General features: G+C 39.0%; 1 protein-coding gene across 1 annotated transcript in view; it reads left to right on the forward strand.

Moving 5' to 3' along the window:
- Window positions 1-24,170, forward strand: part of EPAS1 (endothelial PAS domain protein 1) — a 41,114-nt gene extending 16,944 nt beyond the window's left edge. Inside the window, exons 6-16 of the mRNA XM_018085149.1 lie at window positions 1-203; window positions 8,801-8,907; window positions 14,261-14,408; window positions 15,171-15,379; window positions 15,704-15,891; window positions 16,755-16,865; window positions 18,560-19,047; window positions 20,143-20,266; window positions 20,356-20,473; window positions 20,966-21,145; window positions 21,829-24,170. Coding sequence (XP_017940638.1) covers window positions 1-203; window positions 8,801-8,907; window positions 14,261-14,408; window positions 15,171-15,379; window positions 15,704-15,891; window positions 16,755-16,865; window positions 18,560-19,047; window positions 20,143-20,266; window positions 20,356-20,473; window positions 20,966-21,145; window positions 21,829-21,980 — 2,028 coding nt within the window. The 3' untranslated portion in view covers window positions 21,981-24,170. The remainder of the gene's footprint in view (window positions 204-8,800; window positions 8,908-14,260; window positions 14,409-15,170; window positions 15,380-15,703; window positions 15,892-16,754; window positions 16,866-18,559; window positions 19,048-20,142; window positions 20,267-20,355; window positions 20,474-20,965; window positions 21,146-21,828) is intronic.
- The last annotated feature ends 704 nt before the right edge of the window (window positions 24,171-24,874 follow it).

The raw sequence follows: 24,874 nt of genomic DNA on the forward strand, positions 1-24,874 counted from the left end.
GTTTTGCACTGCACTGGACAAGTTAAAGTGTATAACACTTGCCCTCCTCACAGTCTGTGTGGATATAAGGAGCCTCTGCTCACCTGCCTTATAATCATGTGTGAGCCTATTCAGCACCCTTCAAACATTGATATCCCCCTGGACAGCAAGACCTTCCTGAGTCGCCATAGCATGGACATGAAATTTACCTACTGCGATGACAGGTAAGCTCCACTGATTTTTCCTTTCTATAGGTGTTTCTACCTTCTTGAACAGAGCAAGAAGTTCTTCCAAATGCCCTACCATGTGGACCTGGTAAGCAAGAACTAGAAGAAAGTACAGTCCATTACCAAAACAGCTATTTAGTGGCTCACTTAATCCACCTCAAATCTCAATTTAGGCAAAATGGTGCTCCTGCTGTATTTCCTCCTCCTGCCAAGTGAGGAATTCAGTTTTACTGGCAGATGATGAGGCAACTCGGAGTCACAAGCATTAGCTTCTTGGGGATTAACTGATAAAACTGAAGAGTATGCAGCATCTCTGTTCTCGTGTTTTTGAGAATGTCTCAAATGGTGCCGTATGGACCTTAGTCAAGGACTGCTTTACAGTTGTTTTGGCCCAGGATGCAATTATCGGTTAGCTACCAAGTACTTTATGATCTAAATTAACTAAGAATTGCTAAGGCACCCAGAGTACCTGCAGCTCTGAAATGGGGTTGCAGCCTCTTGCTCAATGAAAAGCAAACAAACTTTGCTGGTTATCTATCTGCTCCTTTTAGTGACGAAATGAAGGGGAGGGGATAATCTTGGATCAGGCAAGGGGCTGTGTCCTCTGCTCCCCACACTTCTCTCTTAAATGGAAAAAATGGAGATCCCCCTACACTTCACTTGCCTGATTTCTCCTGGGATCTCAAAGGCATTTTGTGCCATCTACCTCTTCTCCCTCTCTACATATTGTGATAACTGTTTTCAATGTGTGTGAGTGAGCCAGAGATCCTTTCCGATGAAGTGTCTTCCTGTTCCCCATTTACCCAGAAAGTTCTGTCTTTACTGCTGTGAATTTGGTGTTTGTTTTGGGGTTTTTGAAGTTTATGAAGTCATTCCTGAATTTAAGATGGACTTTTCTGCCTAAAGAAACCGGTCTCCTGAAATTCAGATGTGCTAGCAACCTCTGAGGCCTGTAGGGTTATCAGTGGAATATATGCTCACATTTTACACAAAAACTCACAGGATTGACAACTTATTTATTTTTTTCAACCTTTCAAGGTTTTTTTAAACTTTGCTAAGTAAGATTGTTGTTTTAAACAATGTAACGAAGCAACAGTATAAACTAGCAGTGTTAGCAGCTGTGGATGAAAGCAATATTGCAAGTGTGAAACTTGTGACCGACCTTCTGCCCTCTCTGAGAATTGAGCAGCAAGTATAACTAGAAATGGCCTCTCATGTCATCACAATCAGACATTTTTTTTTCTTTGTTAATACTTTCACAATGAAAATATTGAGATATCAATAAGATTTTGCTGCTGCAGGGGAAAGCAACAATATGGGAATGATTTGTTATTAAAAACAGTGTACCTCTAAATTACTGGTGCCATTCAGTGGCAGGCTGGAGGAGAGTAGCAGAGGATTTTGCTTTACTGCAGCATTCATGTGTCTCTACAAGACTTAATTCATAAGCCATTATAAATGAGAATTAGAGGGACTGATGCTATCCCATTAAAGAGACACATGCTTATTTTAAAAATAATAACATATTATACCCCATCTTAAATAGTGGGTATTTGATTTACAGAGAAAATATTTCACATGGCAGTGAAATACAACAGCTTCCTCTGGAGGATTTGACTTGTAGGGATTTTAGAGATTCTTTTTCTTCAGAACCAAACAACAACAAAGCAGCACATCTTATACTAGATAGTTTTGGTTGGATGTTTCATTCATGTTTTACTGAGACTTTGATAAAGCTGTAAAAAGCCAGTCAGGCCAGAGAAGGAAGAGACCTCACAAACCTTTCAGGTTCTTCATAGCAGATCTGCCTGGCTCTTGCTTCCCTCCCAGAAGAGATGTTGATTTCTCTCCAACAGGCAACACATCACTAGACACATAAAAATGCAAAACACTCAGCTGTTCTTATCAAATTCGGTGCTGCTAGACAAACTGCATTGAAGGAGCAGCTTATGCCAAGTATGTAAATCCCGGCTGGGGAGTGGAGGAGGGAAGGCAGCATGTGCCAGTCAGATGCCTAAACCCTTTTACACGTACTCTGTCCTTTCTGCAGTGATCCAGCTCATTTCTCCATAAGAGTCTGTGTCTTTCCAGTTCAGGGCTGATGATATTGAAGGCAGTGTGCCTCCTCTACCAGGCTTCTGCAGTGGTCCTAGTATGTTCTGCAGTTCATCTGGTGTGGACAGGTCTGCTTCCTGGGAGCAATAAGTTTTTATTTTCAAAGAAAATATTTATTTTCAGTTAAAGAAATGATAGGATTTCTGAGGATAATCTCTTATGAGGAAAGCTTATAGCCTTCGTCTGTCACAAAGCAACATGCAAAATATAGGCTGGCTACCTTACAACACCTAGTAACAAAGACAAGTTGGCTGATATGAAGTACCTTGATTCTTTTGGCTTTTCCTTAGGAGGGTACAGGGTAGGTGCAATATGAAGCAGGCAAGACTGGCCATCCCTCATTTAAAATGTGTGAGACAGTAACCCATATAATTTGGTCTCCAAAAATAATTATGTATGTGGGCCTATGACTTACCAGTAATTAGGTGGAAAATGTTTGTAGTCTTAAAACAGTTTTTGCAAGGTGATGAGCCTGCAAAGAAAGGTTTGTGAGATATGAATAATAAATATGGTTGTTCTGTTAAATGCCTGCTTCAGCCATTCCTGGAGAGTGATTCAAAAATGTTCCCTTGCTCCACTTATCTTGGATAAGTGGTTTACAGGAAGGATTATTTTAGCTGTAATACAGAAATGCTGACCAGTCGTACAATTTAATAATCCAAGTGAGGATTTATTTCAGCTGCACAACACTTTTGGGAAGATCACCAGTGAGGGTGTTTTAGTCAGAAAAAACGGCATGTCTTTGTACAAAGACAATTTTGTTACTTTGGTGTCAAAGCTAATGCTCAGCATATCTTCCTGTGCAGGGCCACGGGGCCAATCAGTAGGTAGGAATAGCGGCAGTATGTTTCTGTGGTGGAGAAATCCACAAAACGAAAGTGAAAACTGTATCTGAATTTGATAGAAAGCCCTAAAACTGCTTCAAGTGCCCCAGCACATGCAGTCTGAGCCTTTATGCTTTAAGCACAACAAAGGAACACCATTGGAGGAGAATGGGTTTCTGAAAGCATTTGCTTCTCACCTTCATTCTTGTGACTTCTCAGTTGCTGGGGAGGGGAGAGGAAAGCGCTCTTTGCCTGTAATTGCCGTGGGTAGCATCTGTGAGGGGAGAGAAGGATAGATAAGGAAACAAATCTGGTTTGCACAGGATGAGATGTGCAGGTGGAAACTCTGGAGGCTGCATCACCAACAGGTTCCCTGGCACTGGCACGCTGAAAAGTTTATGTGCTTCATTACTTTAAAGCTGTGGCTTGCCATTGGATGTTGTATGTTCCTGATTATAAGAAATACAATTAGTAATACTCTAATGGCAGTCATACTCTAATGGAAGAGTTGAAGAAGAAAAAATGAGTGATGGAGGACGTATGGTGATTCAGAATAGGATGGTGCAGGAAGAAGTAATGCCATAATGCTGGTCCCAGCTAGGTTTCTCATGTGCGTATACATGTGGAATTCAGACTGTGCCTGACTGAGGAAACTGAGTTGTATTGTGCTTCCAATTATGTCCCAGTAAAACAGCAATATGCAGGCACAGGACCTTGGATGAGGATTTAAGTCAGTTTGCCATTTGACTTATATTTGGGGAATATTTTTAAATTAGGTGAGAATGCAAATAAGCATTTGAATGGACCTCTTGTCCCTCCATCCCTTCTCAGGGGAAAATGCAACATGGAGATAACAGTGAAGTGATGATATCTGAAGCCAAAGATCCACAACTGACAAAACTGACTTTTGTTATGTGTCATATTTAAGAATTAAATGTGACTAACTTCTTTTGCTAATAATGAGACTTGGATTTAGATGGATCCAATGAGTAGGAGTGACAGAGTCCTGGTGAAGATTTTCAGGTATCCATCTAGTTTTTTTGCCTAGTAGGACAGATACACCTGACTAGGCCAGCCATCCCTCTCAGGAGTGGCCAAGAGTCCCAGGATTTTGCATTTTGTTTTTGTTATTGGCCTGGGTTAGAGTAAAAGGAGCCATGAATATTTTTGAGAGGAAATGTGGTTAGTTGGCAAGACTGCCCTGCCGCCTGCTGTAGCAGGCTGACAGAGTGCTTTACTCCAGGCATAGTGTCTGTGTTGGGCTTTATTATTATTTTTTCTCTTTTTTTTTTTCACTCATTTCTCTTTAAGTATAACTTTGTTTTGTTTGTTCCCCTTAAGACCAATTTAACTTCAATAACCTGGTAACGGTTTGAATACAAAAAGACTTTGTTAAGAGATCCACACCCTCACACACACAGTCCACACATGGCCCCAAAAATATACACCCAACTATTTTTTGGGGCAGTAAACATTAGAGCAGTCTTTCACAAAAGGGCCTGACTTCTCAGTCCTGATGGTTCTTACAATACTGTTTTGACTCAAGAAATGATATACGATAAAAACCTTTGTGCTCCTTTAAAGGGACAGAAAAGCACAATTTTAAGAAAAACCAAAATACTTGAACTAGCTCATCTTGTAGGAGAAGCAGCCTTTGAAGCAGTGAAGTTAGTTGCTTTGCTGTGTCTCAAAGAGATAAAGTAGGGCAAGGTTGTACAGTTCTAGAAACAAAGTTCAGATCACTTCTTTCCTAACTGTGCATCCTAAGCACAAAACTGTGCCTTTGCTCCATGTTCCAAAAATTATATATTAAGGTACATAAATATATTGTATATTAAAGGAAACTGAAGTAGAACTCAAAAAGCATTTAAGTGGTGGTAGCTGGGACAGATCCCCTACTGCAGATGGCTACTGCACACCTCTTTACTGTGTTTTCTGAGATTTTGACCTCAGTACATCATGATGACAAGTTTAGCTGAGAAAACTGTAAGTGCCAGTCAGGAAAAATTAAGATTCCCCCAAAGGTATTTGTGTTCTCAGAAATGAGTGGTTAACAGGAAAATAAACAGTCTCGCAATCTACCTGTCGTTTTCAACAAAAAATTATTATCATCTTCCTAATTAGCATTCTACAGATGCAAAGGAAACACAAAGCTTACCATGGCAGGAATGCCACCCAAAACCACCATGCAGTTTGTTTTCTAATTTTGTCATTCCACAGCTTGCACAAAGAGCAATTTTCTGTCTGGTGTCTAAGCAAAAGTAGAAGTCTTGTGTCCTGGACTCAGTTTTGTAAATGACCCTTTGGTCCCATGGGGTATAGACATTTCCCTGAATTTCTTAGTTATGTACTCCTCCTTCTCATAGCTCCATGGAGTGCCTTTTCCTTTGCACTTTGTCTTCTGTGTGTTCACTTGCCATTTCGTGTTGCTAAGAGGCTCCTGTAGAAAGCACGCGGAGCTTGGAGGGTGCACCTCCCTGGCAAACCTCAAAGTGATGCTCAGGTGAGATCAGTGCAAGGTCCTGTGCCAAAGTACTCGCTGCCTCCTGGCCCAGGTGCTGTTGGGCTCTTGGCTATGGCCAGTCTTCTTCCATGAACATCTTGGGAGAGTCACAGGATGGATGTGATGGAGATGGAGATAGCTGTCCACCTAGATCCTAGTGCATAATGTGGCATGAAATTGTCTAATCTGATTTCCAGCCCTGCATGGCCTGAAGCCTACAAGATCTTTTTTTAAGCTTTTCAGGGTCAACAGCACCAGAGAAGGAATAAAGGAGGGTGTGAACTGCCAATTCATGCACGCAAAACTAATCCAGATAACAATTATTGGAAGAGAGGGTGTTTGTTTTAAAATAGTGGCATTTAAAAATGTATCTAGGAAACACTGTTCAGCCAGTTTTAGGATTTTTTTGGGGAGTGGGAGAAAGGAACACTATATTTTTTTTAAAAAAATAATTTTTATCCCAGAAGTCTTTAAAGAGAAGTGGAATGAGTCTGAATAGTGTTAACAGATCAACAGGTTGGTCAAGAAAGGTATAGAGGCTGTTTAACCATTTGTTATGATTTTTAAAGTAACTATTTTAAAACAATTATTCTTTATTAGTATTTCACTGTTACCAGGCATGGGTTTAGAATTTAACCAATGTTGTGGGGTAATTCTTTGATATCTTATCTTTTTGTGTAATATGTAGTTGGTTGTAATAAAAAGATACCACCTTGCTAAAGTTAACCACTTGCTAACTTTCATCCAAGATTATATTAGATCTAATTAGACATTGTCACAGCAGGATCACGCCACAAGTCATTCTGTGCCATGAAATGACAAGAAGAGTAATTTTATAGTGAGGGTGCTCATTATGAACAGTGAGGAGCAGTTTGAAAGGGGGAATTACAGGATTGGAATACACAATTTTGCATAGAGATTGCAATTTCTATGTGATAAGAGTTAAGAGTCCTTTAGCCTGCTGTAATGTGTATTTTTTGCTTGCTATCTGAGTTCCACTGTTGACACCCATGAAGGCTGTAATGTGGTTTTGGATTTGCACTAATGCTGCTGAGTACATGATGCTTTTTTTCCCCCCCATTATCTTTATTTCCTTTTCCTTCTTGCTGCTCAACCCCCACTTGGCTCTCAGCTCCCAATGACTGGATTAAGAGTAAATCCTCAACTTCCTGAATTTTAAAATCCTTCTGTGATGAGCTCCAAACTAACTGGGATGTTTTATGATACTGGGCCATTATATAACCAAAGGCCATGGTTTCTGTTTTTAAAGACCATGTATTTACACTGGTCCTGGCAAAAGCCTCTGCTCACTTACATCAGTGTGTCCCAGCTGGCTGTGTAAAGGCAAGCAGCAACTTTATTTTGTAAGCCTTACTTTTCTTAGGGCTTCTTCAGTATTTGTTGTTTTCTCTTGATGGTTCAGCTCTGATGACCAACTCATTATGAGAACTACTTTTCAATAAGAAAGAAAAAGCAATTGTGGTTTCAGAGAAAAGTTACAGATTTGACTGGGTTGCAATTTAAAAGCTCAGAAGCTTGTCAGTGAAGAGAGTAAAAAAACCAACTCTGAAAACTGGTCTCGAGAATTTACCCTTTCTTGATCTAACTGTAAATGTAAATAAAACTGTAAACATAAACAGGAGAGTAAGTTTTTGAGGGGAACCCAATACAAGCTATAGCTTTTGCTCAACTAAGGCATTATAAACCCAGGTTTGTTCTATGGAAATCAGGCAGAGTAGTTTTCAGAGTGACAAAACCAAGGTATCCTGGGGCTATGAGCTATACAGTTCTGTGGAGTCGAGAGAAAAGCTGACTCAGTGCCTTGGTGTTCAAACCATACACAAAATAGTCCCATCTTATTTGTCTTCCCTTGCTGGAGGGAGATCCAGAAGAGGAATGCCATGCTGTTGCTCAGTTTGTTTCACAGTATTTACATGTCTGTCTTGTAAAGACGTGCTTTTGTCTGGAGGGCTGGGCCAAGGCTATCCTTCAGGGAGTACACAAACCTGAAGATGTCTCCCTTAAAAGTAACAACACCACAAATCAAATGTGGTGATGGCAGATAAAACTTTTCCAAGAGAGTTTAGTGACAAGGCATAAAACCTGGACACTGCCATTGACAGCAGTGATGTGCTGCAAGATGTGACTATTCCTTGCAAGCCTCCCAGCTTTTAAAAGTTTATGACAGCTTCAGAGTCATTTTGTAGTCCTTTCTGCTACTGCTCTCTGCTATGTTATTAGAGTTTAGAAGCTAAGAAAAGGCAACCAAGAGTGTCACTGTTTTGTAAAACAAAATATAGTATAATCTTTGGTTTTGAATTATTTTTTTACTTACTGTGTTTCCTGTAAGTTGCATGTGATGGCATTTCAAATTGAATTTAGGGAAACAGAATGTTTTTCCTCCACCCCCTCATTAGAGAAAATCATCTGCATAGTTTGATGACCTATTTTCTTTTATTCAGGAACTTGTGAGAAATTCTGTCTTGCCTGAGTACTCAGGAAGACTCTGAAAAAAAAAGTCTAGTTTTTGAGATCATAGCTTTCTTTGTGTAAAGTCCTACTTAGTTTGTGGATTAGTCATCCAAGTAACCTAATCCATATGCTAAAGTTCTCATATAATTGAGGAACTACTAAGTAGACAAGCTGATATTTTTTAACTGCCCTTAATTTCTCACCTTGCATTTTTATTAAATGCAGTACCCAAAGTAGTGATTTAACCCTTTTACATGTGTTTTTTAAATGCTCACATAATTTTAAACCTGTTGGTGCTAACTACTACGCCCCTCACATGTATCTGATTTTGAGTGGTGGTTGTTGGGAGTTTCTGCATGTAGAGAACTTTGTTATTAATAAAAGTTTATACCTTCTATTAGTGTGCAATAGGCCTGGGAAAATTTGCAATACACATAATGACATCACTAGGAATTTTTATTCTAATAGTAGTACAAAGCAGTTTATTCTGAACATGGAGATATTTCAGAATGCAATCAGAAGTCCTCTGCAGCTCCTGATGTGTTTAGAAGTTCAGAATTTCTCATATTGCTCTTTTTAATTCTCTTAATCTAAGGACTAGAGCTGATAGCTGCCTTCCACATGTAAGCATAAGGCTACAGTGACCTGAATTTTAAATATTTGCCTTTTTCTTAACCAAGAATAACAGAGTTGATTGGATACCATCCAGAGGAGCTGCTGGGTCGTTCAGCTTACGAGTTCTACCATGCCTTGGACTCAGAGAGTATGACCAAGAGTCATCAGAACTGTAAGTCACATTCGTTTTTTTCTTCATAGTTTGCATGTAAAGCATAATTTGTAGGTACCTCAATAAGGAGTTGAAAATAAAAATACTCTTTGTGTGCAGATATTGTCCCCGAACAGTATTTACACTTTGCTAGAAGGCTTACAGGTTACTGTGCTTGCCTACCTGAAATCTTCTGCTGATCTTTCCAGAGGCTCTGTTTTTTGCCATAATTAAAACTAAATTTGGATGTTAGAGAGGAGAACCACTGTCTCTCTAAAGTATAATGCAAGGTTCAGCTGAAAATTTGAAAAGCTGAGTTAGGCAGTACTAGCCTGGTGAGAAGTGCATTTACCGATGGCTAGGAGAGTGGGGATTGTTCATCCTGGAGAAGAGGCGGCTTTGGGGTGACCTAATTGTGGCCTTCCAGTACCTAAAGGGAGCCTACAAGAAAGATGGAGAGGGAATTTTTACAAGAGCATGTAGTGAGACAGGACAAGGGGCAATGGCTTCAAATTGAAAGAGAGTAGGTTTAGATTAGATCTTAGGAAGAAATTCTTTACTGTGAGAGTGATGAGGTGCTGGAACAGGTTTTCCAGAGAAGTTGTAGCTGCCCCATCCCTGGAAGTGTTCAAGGCCAGGTTGGATGGAGCTCTGAGCAACCTAGTCTGATGGAAAACCCCCATGTCAGGGGACTGGAACTAGTTGATCTTTAAGGCCCTTTCCAACCCAAGCTTTTCTATGATTATCCTTTTGGTGCGCCATTGGGCTCAGCAGGAAGAGCAGCTATAAAGGGAAATAGGAAGAGCTTACTGCAGTGTATTTTTGAATGTCTGTCTTTTGCTACCAAATAACAACTATCTTCCCCATCCAAACCAGAAAGGAACCTTTCTAAAAGTGATATTCATTATACAAATAATATCTACAGCTGGGAACAACATCTTCTTGTTACTCTTATGCCTAAATGAACTGCCAGTTTTAACTGTTCTTAATGTAAGGTACCTGATTTACTCTGGGAGCAGAGATCAGATTCAAGATCTACTTCCTCTCTTCAGAAGATCATATAGTTACCCTTTCCCTCTCTATCGCATAAGGTGTCTTAATAATGGATTTAAACCTTCAGTCTCTATCCAGCTGGTGCTTTGGCTTGAGACAGTGTGGTACAAATGACATTTCCTTGGCTGTTATGGCGCTGACCCAGTGTATTGGAGAGTTCTCAGCAACACATCACTAAAACCTCTGCTACTGCTCTTTTTATAGACACAAAGCAAAGCTGCTAGACTGCAATCTACAAGCTCAAACCCAGCCCTCCCCCCACACACCTTGTAGTTGCTATGATAAAGGTCTCTGTCCTCAGGAAAAAGCCCATGACTTAGGTCATGTCTGTAGGGAATTGCCCACCAAACAGATCTACAGAAATTATTTCTGTACTTCCCAAAGAAAAGGATCAGCAAAGAATAGCTGTCTGACCACAAGGGGAAAAGGGAATATCTGTTAACTCCAATGGCAAAGATTCAGGACAGTTTTAAGTTGAAATATTTCTTGAAAGAATGTTTGGCAGTGATAAGAGTTGTGTGCTATAAAACAGTGTTGATATGAATCATCCTGTTTCCAGAGCTGCTTAAAAGAAAAAATAGATCAACCCATACTTAGCGAAAGTTATTTGGGAATATATTTTTTTAATTGTTTCTTATGTAATATTTTACTGGTTTTAACAGTGAAAAGGAATTAGTGATAATTATAGATAGAATGTTCTTATCCTATGCTGAGCTATCGACAGTCATCCTGTGAAATCAGGGGGTGTGCTGCACTGGTGCTTTTGAATTTTAGAGTTGCACTTCTAAGAATGGACAACTCCACACAGGGAATAAAATGGGAGCTGGCAAACCCATTGGCAACAGGAAAGAGGAGGAGAGTGAGCCCTTGTTTGTTATCTCTAGCTAGTTAATGAAATGGGAGCACTGAGTTGGGACTCGTCCATGTAAGGATCTCTGGAGAGTTTCTAGTACCCCCTGTAACCAGGCATTGATTGAGTTTGCTCCTCACTCTGGCAATTCAGTTAAAGTCACGTAAGTGCAGAGTGTATGTCTAGATAACATTTGTGCCTACTGAAAAGGGCCATGTCCTACAAACTTTTGCTGTAGGGCATGAGGACTGATCAAGAAGCAGAATGAAGGCAAGAGTAAGTCTTAGAAGGGTGTTACATCAGCAGAAGTGCTCAAGGCACTGTGTACTGCACAAGTTAGAAATGTTTTAAGATCAAACTGTTTCACAGTGTTTATGATAGCATAGGATCAGCATGGATTATCTTTTTACTGTGAGAAGCACAGGACCAAAGTCTGTGCTGTCATAAATGCTGTTGCCCACAACATAACTATCAGTTTACATCACCAGCAAATTTGACCCTTTTAGTTTTTCTAACATAAATACTTCCCATGTCTGCTGGGACCGTCAGACTTCTTACCAACTTGGAGAACAATCAAAAAGACTAAGTGACGGCAGGCTGTGACTTCAGAAAACACACATAAGCTCTCCAAATAGGAAATGCCTAGGTTTCATTATGTGTGCCATGGAGATGTTGTCTAATGCACAGGGTTACCAAGCAGGTATACAGCTTATACAGACCTTACTTGTTCCTCCAAGCATGTAGCTATGTAGAACTTATTAATTTTCCCTGGCTGTATCCTTTTATACATGGAAATATCCACCTCAAAATTCATGTTCAGCACACTTGCTTCTATTAAAAAGTAATCTTTATTAGAAGTATGCTATTGTAGAATATATGTATTCATGCAATAGAGCAGTCATCAATTCTGACAGTGCCAGCCAGCTAGTGTTGTAAAGACATATAGGAAATAGAGGAAGGAGACTGAAGTTTGAAAAGAAAAACTTCAAGTGAGTCTTGCGTAGAAGCAGAACCCCTTCCCTTTCCTTCCATCTAATTTAGTGATAAATCATGCTTGTTGCAGCTTTAGGTTAGTTCTTTTTCTTGAGGTGAAATAACAACCTCATGTTTAAGCAAGCCACAATAGTGTTTGTGTTCATGGCTGGAAGTATAGTTGCATATAGAGTACGAAAGTCTTAATTAGTCACTCTGGAAGGGAAGACTGGAGTGCATTTGGCAGCATTTAGCATACCCAGTTTTTCATGTTACACAAGCAAGATGAAAATTCCTGTCTTGTTACATAAATCTACACAACAGATTGACTGTAGAACTGTATTTTCCAATTCAGCAATTAATAATCTATGATTGTTTCCACTAAGAGCTGGTCTTGTTGCCATTAAAGCCAATAAGAATTTTGCTGCTGACTTCAGTGTGGAACCAAGTGTCACCACCTGGGATCTGCAACTTGGTAGTACATAGCAGAAGTTCAACAAGCCTTCCAAGTGAATCATGTTTTTGTGTTCTATTAAATTCATCCCTACCTTCCCCCTCTCTCCACACAAAGATAAGGAATATAATTGGAGATGTTGATTCAAATGTTACTGGTTCTGAAAAGATACAGGTAATGTATACTTTATAAAAAAATAAAGAAGTGAGAAGTTCACTCTGAAGGCAGATCCTTAAATGTAGCGTTGATAACAAAGTCAGCAGTTACAAGTGTATTAGTAATTTATGAGATTACCCCATGGAGGGATTCTGCTGTACTTTATTATATCAGAACATGACATGCTTTGAGTAATAATAATAAAAAAGATTAAAGCAGTAAAAAGCTTCTTTGTAATGTAACAGGCGCCTACACTGTGACTCTTATTGATGAGCTGATGATTAGGAAGCAGTGTAATTATGTTTCACAAGCAGAGCAGAACAGTCCAGTCACTAAAACACTTTGAAATGAAAGCCTTTTGATTTTGTTCCACCAGAAGTATTTAATCAATAAAAGTAATGTTCTACTTTGTCTAAATAAATTAAATGAAGGATGATTAAATACTCCTAGGAAGAAAACAAACAAACCTCAGAAATAGAAGGATAAACACAGCAACAATTATCTGCAAAACAGTTGTTGCATTTCATAGGCCTGAATTTGTACATTTGTATGGTGGTGATGTAGGAGGGACTGACAATAAATAGCTTCTCTTAATGGCCATATTCACAAGGAATTTTTTTGTACAAAGACTGCGGAATCAATTTTCCAGTCCTACTGAGTCAAATTGCATTATTTTTTGGGCATTAGTTTGATGGCATACTGATTTGGGGCATAAAAGCTGTTTAGAAGGAAAGGTTGCCAGTGTGTGGTCAAAGGTTTGGTTCAGCCAGTTCCCACTTCTACTGCTACTCAGCACAACTATGTCTGCTTACAAGTACAAGCTTTTATTAGTATGAGTATTGCTTGTGTATTCCAACCCTAATTTTATTGCCATTGATCGTCAGTATTTTTCCTGAACTGACTACTTTGAATTACAACAGGCAGGACACCATATTGCAAAATATTGGAGGGAGAGGGCAGCAGGACTGCAGATTTTGCCCTTCAAACCTTTAAACAAAGCTTTAAAACTGAGTTGTACTATCATCAGTTTATTTCTTGAGAAACACGGGACAGCTCAAAAAACATGTTGAGTTATATGAACATTATTAGATTTGGTCATATGGGTCTCCGTTCCTTCCAGGCTACTAATTCCAGGCTATTGCAGAGGAACAGCACAGTTCAACTAGAAGGAGAAATACAGTAGTTCGATGGTTTTTTTCTAGATAAAACAGTCCCATTTACCATTCTGAGTTTTGATGCTTTTTTATGACTGATATTGCTACTTGAGCCTCTTAAGACCAATGCTGTGCTAATGACACCCTAATTTTATTTGTGGTTTTGATGTCTCCAGCTTCTAACTCTAAGGAATATAAAGAGAAACCATGAGATTTTTGATTTTTGGAGGGTTTTTGCCTTTGCTTTTTTTTTTTTTAGTGCATATAGCTTTTAAATCATCTGACTCTTGTATTTCTCAAACACCTAAATAAGGAAACTATGAATAGTTTTTCCTAAATAAATTCACTTTTCTACAGACCAACTTGGGAGCCCAAACCAAGGCACTTCTAGAACAGGGACTCTCAAGAAACATTGTTAGCAGGCATTATTTTGGGGGAAGTTGGGATATTATATTAAATTTTTAAAATCCCATGTTCAGATCTGAAGACTCAGACCATCTCAAGAAGCCAAATGCCAAAACTCAAATTTTCAATCTTGAGTGGAAACCTCAAATGAATGTCCTCTTTTATACTTAAAATGGCTGAGTTTTCCCAAAGTTAAGCAGCCTTGGTTACAAGTGTCTCGGTGCAGTTCTGCATAACAGAAACACAGAAGTGGGTTTATTTAAAACAAACCTTACATGTTGTGTGTTCCTGTCCTGCTGCATTATTTATATCTCTGCCCCCTTTTCTCAGTATGTACAAAAGGTCAAGTAGTGACAGGCCAGTACCGTATGCTTGCCAAGCACGGTGGATACGTATGGCTGGAGACCCAAGGAACCGTGATTTACAACACGCGGAACCTACAGCCACAGTGCATCGTCTGCGTCAACTATGTGCTGAGGTAAGTTGTACAGGACAGAAAAAGACACATGTGGATTCATGTGCTGGAAGAAATGCAATATTTGGAGGAACTTTTGAAGGGTCTATTTATTCAGTGTTGTTATTCTGAAATCAGTTTAGTCATGTTTGTTCAGTCTTGTTTACTGATGTTAGACATCGATGAAAAATGTGGCATGCCTGTTCCCATACACACTGTTGAAATACACCACAGCCTTTCTCTTCTGCAGAGTGGCTGCTGTGCTCATACAAAGGAGTATAAAGTCTGCACTGAAGATTTTATTGTGTAACACAACAGCTAGATTGTTTTGTTTTTCTAATGCTGTGACCAAGAGATAAAATTAAGTAGCAGTGGTATCATATGTTGCTAAGAGATGCTGTTTACCACCTCAAAAATCAGGACCAATCAAGAATTTTGCCTTCATTTGGCAAAACTCAAGTTTTTTTGGTCCCAGTTGGGGCCAAAATAGGAAATACTTATTTGAGTGATAGTCTGGGTCATTATAGCCTCGACTACATCTCTTTAAAAAGCAGAGCAACAAAGCCCTGAGTATTCCCACAGAAGTCCTGACCACACTCTCTGCGTCATCTGAGATGGCGGTGCTCGGCAACGCTGGAACCATGCCTCGCCTGTCGAGAGCCTGGCATACAACTGAGAGGCCAAAATGGCTTGTAGAGCCCCAGCTATAGAGAGTCTGTACTGCCTACGTTACCCGTATCTTTTATTTGTAGAGTACAAAGTGCCTAAAACATATTTTCTTGTTAGTGAAATTGAGAAGAACGATGTTGTGTTCTCCATGGACCAAACAGAATCGCTCTTCAAGCCTCACCTGCTGACGATGAGCACTGCCTATGACAGCGGCATCCCTGGGACAGAGAAGAGTGACTTCTTGTTTACTAAGTTAAAAGAAGAACCAGAGGAACTTGCTCAGCTGGCACCAACACCTGGCGATGCCATTATTTCCCTGGATTTTGGTTAGTATTTGTATAAATTATTTTCATACAACAAAGAACCACGTGTGAACCTACATTTAGAAACTTAATAGACAAGGTCTGTTTGCTGTTTGTACAAATTGGGAGTAATGGCTAAAAGAGCCCACATGCTCACACCAGTGGAAAATTTCTGTGAATGAGAGCAGAATCAGGCTTTCTTGCTGACTAAACAATGTGCATTAAGTCTATGCCAACTTATTGTCATGGCAACTAGGAGCAGTGTTTACTTTTAATGAATAGCTGCAGTTATATCATAACACTGCACAAGCTAAAAGCATTCATTAATACTGTTAAAACTCCATCCAGGGACACAGAAGTTTGAGGAAGCCCCTGTCTTCAGCAATGCTGTTTTGACACCAAACAAAGCATGGCCAGTGGAAGTGAAAAGCCACCCTGCTCAAGGTGAAACACTGACGATACCGTCCTTTACAATGCCTCAGATTGCACCTGGCAGCAGTACTCCTAGTGCAAGCAGCAACAGTAGCTGTTCCACGGTAAGGAGAGCTTTTAAAAAAAAAGAAAGCATGTTATGTTTTGTATGCAAGTCCATCAGTATACGTAGACAACATTTTCATGTTAGCAGTCCTGTCTCGTTGCTTATTAACAAGGCCCGGTGTATCTGTATCCTTCCTGTACTGCATATACCTTAAGGATCAGTGACAAAACAATCAAACAGGAACTATATCCTGCCTTTACATTGCAGTCCTCATTGTCTCCCAGCTGTCCCTCAGTAATTACTGCTATCTATAAAACAACTAATAGAAGGACATGCTACCACCTTTCAGGAAGTTAGCCTTAAATAAAAAGCCAAGGTAAAATTGTGTGGTCATGAGGAACATTGCTCCACACCATCCTCTTTCTGTTTGTTAACTTGAAAGTGTGATCTTTAGGAAGCTTACCCAACTCTGGCTTTTGAAAGCAGCTCCATGGAGTTCCCCACTGAAAGAATGAATTATTTCATGGCACTGCCCCCAAGAGCTGGAGCCACTCTTAGATGGCCTTTACGAGAGGGTGTCCAATCTTAAGAAAAGCATGGAGATACTGCTGAGCATCTCTGTCCTTGACAAAAATATTTAATATTGTACATTCCTGGTCCGAGATGCCAAAAAACATTTAAACTAAGATGACAAGTAGGTTCCTGTATTTGGTGCCTCTGTTTTGTACTGACAATCTTGTGTTGGAGAAAAGCATATGATAGAAGTGGACAGTTTTGGGTTTTGAGGACGCTAAACGCACATTCAACCATTTGCTTTTCATAGGAAAGATCTGTTACTGAATAGCTTGGTATAAATGACGTGATGCTAAGCCAATACCGTGGTTGTCTTGCTGCTTAAAACAAATTGTTATTTTCGTGCAGCCCAGCAGCCCAGAAGATTATTACAGTTCCGTGGATGAAGATCTTAAGATTGAGGTGATTGAAAAACTGTTTGCCATGGACACAGAATCAAAAAGTCAGTGCACCTCCCAGGTAAGGAACTATCTCTTCCAAAAGCCACAAAAATCAGTCCCCTGCTAGCAGACAGTACAGATGCATATTGTATGTGCAGATATTGTGATACAATACACAAACTGCATTTGTACGTACACACCAAATCTTTCATGCACAACACTAACAAAACAATGCACTTTCAAAAACTGGAGTGTCAGTTTCTGTCCCTAACTCTCTGAAGCACTAGGTTTGGAGTGTCACTGGTGGCACTGCTAAGAAGAAAGGAGCACCAGAGAGCTTTCAGAATTTGGAGGCTTCTGTGGATTGGATATGTAACATAAGCAGCAATTTTTTTTTAATCCTGACTAATGACTAATGAGCAAACATCCTTTCTAGAACAAAAAATAAATAAACTAATTCTTGCAAAACAACTAAATGAGAGAGGAATGCCCCTTATAGCACACATCTCCTTTAACTACAAAACAGAATCTAATTTTGGATATATTCCTGTTTTACCTCTTGGAGGTTTTCAGAGAGATTTGACAATTACTTGCACATAAAATAACATATGGTTTCTATCTCCTGCATCCTAATCAGGGTGTAAGTGTAGAAATTCTCTCTATAAATAAATAAATCCACTATTGTAACATTACATCAAGTGAGCTAGTGAATAAAAGGTGTGGGCCTGATTCAGCTTATGTAACTTTTGATACTTAATTGAAATGCCTTTGTTAAGAGCTTATGCCTCTTTATAGTCAAGAGAAAAGAACAGGCACTGCTAACTGGTAGCACAGACCTTACACTCGTCTGCATCTATTAATCCTACAGAAGGTTCGTGGTGACTGGAGCCCAAATGAGGTGGTTGCTTCAATTTGCCAACACAATTTGCAGACTTAAATAGGCTGTAGTCCATGTTCTGAAGAAATTTCATCTAAGCCTGGACATAGAAATAGAAATCAAAGCAAGAGAAAGAGTGGACAGATAGGAGGCAAGTGTGGATCAGGATCAAACTCAGTGCAAGACTTGACATGTGCAAACTTCAGTATTGTCAGATTTAGCATCTGTTTGCTCAGGTGTGTCCGACCACATCAGCAGCTTTGGTGGGGAAAATGAGTGTTAGAAAAGTGCCACAGGGGTGTTATGAGCTGATTGGTGGGCCAACATTGATTATCCTCTCTGTTCAACTTTGGTCAAATGCCAAGAGAAATGGATCTGGGTATGACAAGTCCTCCAAAAGAAAAAAGAATACCGATTTAAGTGTGATAATGTCCTTCCAGCTAAATTTTTTCCACTTTTGCATTTTTAGACACCTTTTTTCATGTAGCTAGATTATAAGAAAGCTGTGTTTTCTATTTTAGCATGAAAAAGCCTGTGGTTGAACTACATGCCACATGTTGTAGAGTCTTGACAGACAATTTATTCAAAGCTTAGTGTGATCTACTTCAGATCACACTGATGTTGCAGGCTGTATGCAAGATGCTTTACTAAATACTGCTCATCTGGGAGGGTTTTTTCCTTCAGTTTGTTGTCTTAATTTTGCTGAAGATATGATGAACATGTACACTAGCATAGAAATAAGACATCTTTAAACAGGAGTTGGCCAGTTTCATGTAGGTAAATTTTGCATATGGTGATTTTTCAGCTTAACATCTATTAGTATTCCATATCACACTAAGTGCCACAACTATTATTAACTTTGAGTTTCTTTATGAACTTACTTTATCTTTGCACAGACTGACTTCAATGAACTGGACCTTGAAACCTTGGCTCCTTACATTCCTATGGATGGAGAAGATTTCCAGCTCAGTCCAATCTGCCAAGAGGAACGTCCTCTCTCTGAAAGTGCACAAAATACCCAGCAGAGTCTAAGTAGCATGACTACCATCTTCCAACCCGTTGCTCCTACTTCACAGAATCAGTTCCTCCCAGAGAAATATTGCCCACAGATATCAAATGAAAAAATTAACCCTGGTGGTCATGGGTCCCTGTCATCGGTGTTCTTCAACAATATGAGTAGGTCATCACTGCCACCATACCATGACCAAGCCAGCACTCCTCTGTCTTCGATGGGAGGAAGACCGAACACCCAGTGGCCACCTGATCCCCCATTAGAATATGTTCCTGCTAAATGGAGACTCATGGATAAATACTCAGGACCCCTATCAAATTCCCCCTCAGGGCCACCACTACATTCTCCAAGGGTGCCCATATATAAAAAAAGGTAAGTGCTTTTGTAGTACAACTATGTATTTTACTCAGAAAATATTTCGGGGGATGAAAAGGGTCGTAATCTTGAAAAATTCTTTTTCTCAATTCAGCTGGAACAATTTTGTTGTGATAGGCATCGGACTGTACCTCTGGGGAAATTAATGTAGTGCTCTCCCAGTGGCAGTGAGTCTGGTAGAAGCTGAAGTGGGCAAATTTTTCATTGCCTGTAAGGATATGTGAATGGATTTCCTGCTGATCAGTTTAAAATTACACCATTAATTTTGCAAAGCATGCTTGACATACTGAAAAGACTTACTGGTGCAGCAATAAGCAGGGACCTGTGCGTATTTTCTCACCTGGCATATGTTTCCTTCACAACAAAAAATGGGGAAGAAGGAGGGATGAGAGCACATTATTGTTGGCATATGTAAATACTACAGCTAAGATTTAAAATTACAGGCTCTTTTTCTACAACACTTCCTCACCTTGTTTGCTTTATTACACATGTAAACAATATGTGCTGAGATGTAGATCAGAGGCTACAGTCCTAGAAGTTGCCTTTCATAGCTAGACATTTCTAAGTAGCTCTTGGGTCTTTAGTGTTGGTCACACTGAAATGTTCAGGAAGTACATAAAATAGTAATGGTCATTTTAAAACCTGAAGCTGTGCAGTTTGCTTTTTGGGATTTCTTGTGGGCAGAAATACCAGTGTCTGAATATGCATTTGGAAAGAGAGGGTCTGTCCCCAGTTAGCGACCTGTGTGTTCATACTTAGTATGCAAAGCAAGGGGACAGACATGGCTCTCAAATCCTTTTCTTAAAAATCGCATGACTTTCTTTTTCCACAGCATTTCTATGTCTGCTTGGAGATCCCTAGAGGCTGTTTATGCTAATCTTTCATTAGTCTTTGATCCCAAACGTCAAAAGTCTCCAAAGATTGTGGGATGACTAATAAAAGGAAATAAAAAACATTTTACGTTTGAGATCTGTCCACTGGCAAGTCTCAAAGACACCTTAAATGTCTTTAAATGAAAGAAGAATATGTATAAATTAATCAGATGATTGAGATTTGCTTCCCTGTGCACTCATGGATACCTCCTCTCCACAGGCCCCTGGATGCTTTTGTACAACGAGGTATAGATATAAACCCAGCAAGAATTGCTCTGTCTAACAGTTTGAAACTGAAACGACAACTGGATTATGAAGAACAAGCATTGCAACAGCTGAGTGGGGTAATCATAAGAAATGCACCCCCTTCACAACTTTGGACTCCCCGTGGTTATCACTGTAATTGTTTGGTTTGCTTTCCTTCACATTCTAGGGAGATCCATCTGTCATTAACCCATCTCACCTAATGTGGAAGAGAATGAAATTTCTCAAAGGGGAAAACTGTTCCTTGGTTACAGAAAAGAAATCTCTCAGCACAAGTGTTCTTACTGGTAAGACAAAGTGGTTTCGCAACATTATATGTTGAAGCACAATTTTAAGACAGGTTGAATAGATACAAAAGCTCTTTCAAAAGGAAATGTAAATAAGCTCTGTAAATATTACACTACACTAAAATTAAAGATCAAGTTGTATCGCTAAGAGCTGAACAATTTAAGGTGCGTTTGATAAATACCAGGTAGTTGGTTTCAGGTACGTTCACACTTGCTTTGGAGATAATGGAAATCAGCTTAATGGAGCTGGGTTTACCTCCTGCTGATAGATACAGTTTCTCTACAACACTGTGTTTCCTTACACATGCATATCTTGTGTGCAATACTACTTCTAGAGCTAGTGCTCTTTCTGGGCTTCCTTTTTGACAAGATGTAGATTTGCTTACGCTGTGACACCATCACTCCAAAGATCATTTTGCTTTGGATTAGTATTGTCTACTATAATTATTACAATGGCTTCATTTAATTTTTTTTATATTATTTAAATGCCAGATGAATTTGTCTGTAACTCAAGAGGTCTGAGCCAACCAATGAATCAACTGCAACTGCAGCAGCGGCATCAACCCACCTGTGGCAGTCCGGGTGAGAATTTGAAAGCAGGAGCGTTTCCCCCTCCGTTTTACAGTTCCCATTGTCCGGACTACAGTGTTCAGCCAGCTCATAAAGCATCAGGTAAGAGCTGTCAAATGCAGAAATTGGAAAGTGTTGGTATTTAGTTCCAATACTGATTCCGTGAAAAGAAAACATATAAAAAAATATGGAGGAGGATGATAAGCTAAGATCCAAATACGTACTGCTTCATAACATGAAAAATTAGTTCTGTGGTTTAGTGTGATACTTAAATGTTAACATTTGTAATATATAAGGAAAAGTATTTTCACCCTTCCTTTCAATTAATATCTTCTTACCTTGGAGGTCCTGTCATCCTCCATCCATACTCTTGTCTTGTGATGGAATTGTTTACATCGTACTAAACAACTTCACTACAGTATTAACATGGAAGGTTTGTAGGTTAGAATCTTAACATGTGCCTTCTAGAAGTTGAAATAAGTAATTAAAGGGGACGTGTATACATTCCTTTTAATACATACAGTGAGTGGATGTCAATTTAGAAACTTTACTGTTTTCTACAGTTTTCCTCACGTACACTAATATAATTTTTCTTGGAACAATCTAAATTTGGAGGTGTGACACGCTTACAGGAGTTTAAGTCAGAATGGTGCATAGGTTAACTCTGGCATATTGACATAAAATTGACCAAAATAAAATCACTACTGATATAAACAGAAGGGGGGGAAGAAACAAGTGCTCTTTCTGGTCTCAGCACCATGACTCACTTCACTAATCTGTTCCAGGTATGACCAGTCGTCTGCTGGGGCCCTCCTTTGAACCCTACTTGCTGCCTGAGTTGACAAGATATGACTGTGAGGTGAATGTCCCTGTTTTGGGTAGCTCTACACTTCTGCAGGGCAGTGAACTGCTCAGAGCACTGGACCAGGCAACCTGAGCGGGCCTGCAATATTCTGTGGCCTATACTGTTCAAAACAGCTTCAGTTTTTAAATATATTTTTGCAAGTAGACAATTTCTAATACCAATACACTTTTACAGGATTTTACTTAGATATTGAACCTGTCCACATTACCAAATAGTGGCCTTTTGAAGTTACTCACTTTATTATTCATATTAAAGAAATACATCTACTGTATTTTCTCTATTGCAATTAAGGTTGTGTTTAGAGAATTTGATTACCCTCCCCTTATCTCATTACCTGTAATTTATATTCTGAAATTTTTTTTTTCAAATTTCATGCTAATAAAAAGCTGTGGTATAAATGCCTCATCATGTAATACTTTGGCTGTAGTACTGCAAAGATTTACTTTTATTGCCAAAGATGAATGAAACAAATTTGATCTCCAACCACAGTTTTTTGTTGATCTGCCAAATTAAAATCCTTTGAGTCTTTTTGTTTTCCAGCATTTATTTTATTGTAACTTTAATATCTTTTGGAAAAGCATACTAAGGAAAAATCCCAGCCTTCTGCTTCCCACCCCTTCCCTTCATTTTTATACACTTTGTTGGAAGAAATGTGAATGGTGAAATGCAATGTTTGTGGGTATCTGTGAAAGTTGCACGTTGTAAGCTTTTTTCCCTCAGAAGCAAGCCACATTCTCAGCTGCCTTAACCTGGCTTAACTCTATAACCAAGGGAGTCCTACAGCTTTGCCCCAGTGGAGGATTTAGACCTGTGTTTTCATTTGTGTTGAAATTTCTGGTTTTGTTCTCTGTTTTTGCCTTTATTTTTTACACAAAACAGATCTTTTTATAATTATTATTTCTCTCTGGGTCAGTTGTTAATCATCTCTTGGTACTTTTGCTATATCTATGACACAACAACTTTAAGAGCTGTTTCTGCTAGAAACTAGTAGTATTTGTTATGATGTTGCTGATATTTCAGGAATCGGAGCAGTGGCCAGTACTAACACCTCTGCCCTTTTTCATTTTATAAGCTAGCTAGCAATATAATTGCAAGATCGAATCATTAAAATTAAAAGTAGTATTTCCCAGTGTATTAGGCTAACTCAGTTATAGGTAGACAAGAAGAATTAAGGATTTTGTAGTGAGATGAGTGGCCAGCAGCGAGGTCTCTTATTTTTACTTGCCTTAGATTAAAAGTCATTAAAAGACAGCCAGACATTTTCAGAGCTCCTTTCCAACTATCATTAATTGTCATGCACATATTTGAAAAATAAGGCTTTGAATGCTTTCAAAGGCAAAGGGGTTTGAAAGTTGAAATTACAACATATCTAAACAGCAAATTACAGTAAAAGGCAGGTGAGCAGTTCTGACTTTAAAATACATAGACCTAGATCTGTGTTGGTATATATCATCTTCTTTCCTCCACTGGTATGAATCACTGTAGCTTCATCGAAGAAAATGGAACAGTGGCAATGTACTATAGCTAAAAATCTGGCCCAGAAACTTAGAACAAAAATATATTTTTTGAGATTTCTGATTCTGCTGAAGCTTGGTGTATAAAATTGCTTTATATCATGCACTGACACTTGCAGAGAGAGAGAGCCTTGGGTTCATAGAGCACTTCAGAGTTCGCTGTGTTAAGCGAGTCTTAACCACACACACTTAGAAAAGCTGAAGACCTTTTGCTATTGGTACATGATGTAAAAAAAATATAGTCCCTATTATAGGCAATCTTTCAAGAGTTTATTACCAAAAACAGTCTACTCTTAAAGTGAAGTTATTACTGTGTGGAAAAAATATATTGCAAACTTCAATATCTGATGAAAATTGGCAAGCCAGATTTGACAAATTTGCAGTGCACTGACTTAAGGCTTCAAGGATTAAAGACACTTGAATACTGCTCTTCTGTTTCTTATTTGTGTAGTTTCAGCATTAAAAATGTTATACCCTAACAGTTTACTAAAACACTCTGAAAAAAATATTCCATGTCTTAATATTAATCATACTTTTTATCATAATTATTTCATAATCTATATTGCTGAATTCTTATTGACAATATTATAACTGTATGGGAACTTTAACTTGATAAGGAAATGTATTTTGACACTGATACCTTATTAAAGTATACTGATCCTAAATTCTTTGTGACTCATTTGCTATGAATTTGTTATTTGTTGTATCATTGTAAAACAAAAGTATTTATTAAATTATTTATAGAAAATAAAGGTTTGCATTGATCTTTGAAGAATGAAAGAACAATCAAATGTTACTCATATTTGAGAGCTGGGAAGTAGCCTGCCAAAGGTCCATATTGTGAACTGCTTTGTAGAGTTTATCCATCTTTCCTCAAATGAAGAATTAATGCCCTGCAGACCACTGCCCTTCTGAAACATGACCTATGGTTCAGACTGCTGCTTCCATTTGAAAACTGTGTGTTTCTGTTTGAGGAGCTGAGGGTGCCTGTTGTTATGCTGCACTTAAAAAACAATTAAGCCAACCAAATGACAGTTTAGAGGCAGAATTGCCCCAGTTCCCCACTTCAGTTTTGGTGGAGTAACAGAAGCCATCATATTCTAGCAGTCCTGATGAGCCCGTGAATTTGCTTTCCTCAGCCAAGCCTTCCAAGCCTCTGCTTTACCCACACAGTCCTTTTATCCCAGTGCTGCAGTTAAACAGATCACTCCTTTTCCATATAGGAAATGCCAGTTATGCCTGTGTAATTACACTGATCCCATTGAAGGAGGACAGACACATTGGGAAATTAATTTCCAAACATGCACTTAAACTTCAGACTGGGTGAGCTGTGTGGAAGCTGATATTGCTTGACCCTTCTGATAACTGCCTTTGAAAGATGCAGTGCCCACACAGGCACCTGTGATCTTCCCAAATAGCAGCAAATCTAAGAACCTGTGGAAGTGGGCTATC

This window comes from Manacus vitellinus, unplaced genomic scaffold (assembly GCF_001715985.3).
Source record: "Manacus vitellinus isolate BGI_N305 unplaced genomic scaffold, ASM171598v3 scaffold_8_pilon, whole genome shotgun sequence".
In the NCBI taxonomy this organism is placed as follows: Eukaryota; Metazoa; Chordata; class Aves; order Passeriformes; family Pipridae; genus Manacus; species Manacus vitellinus.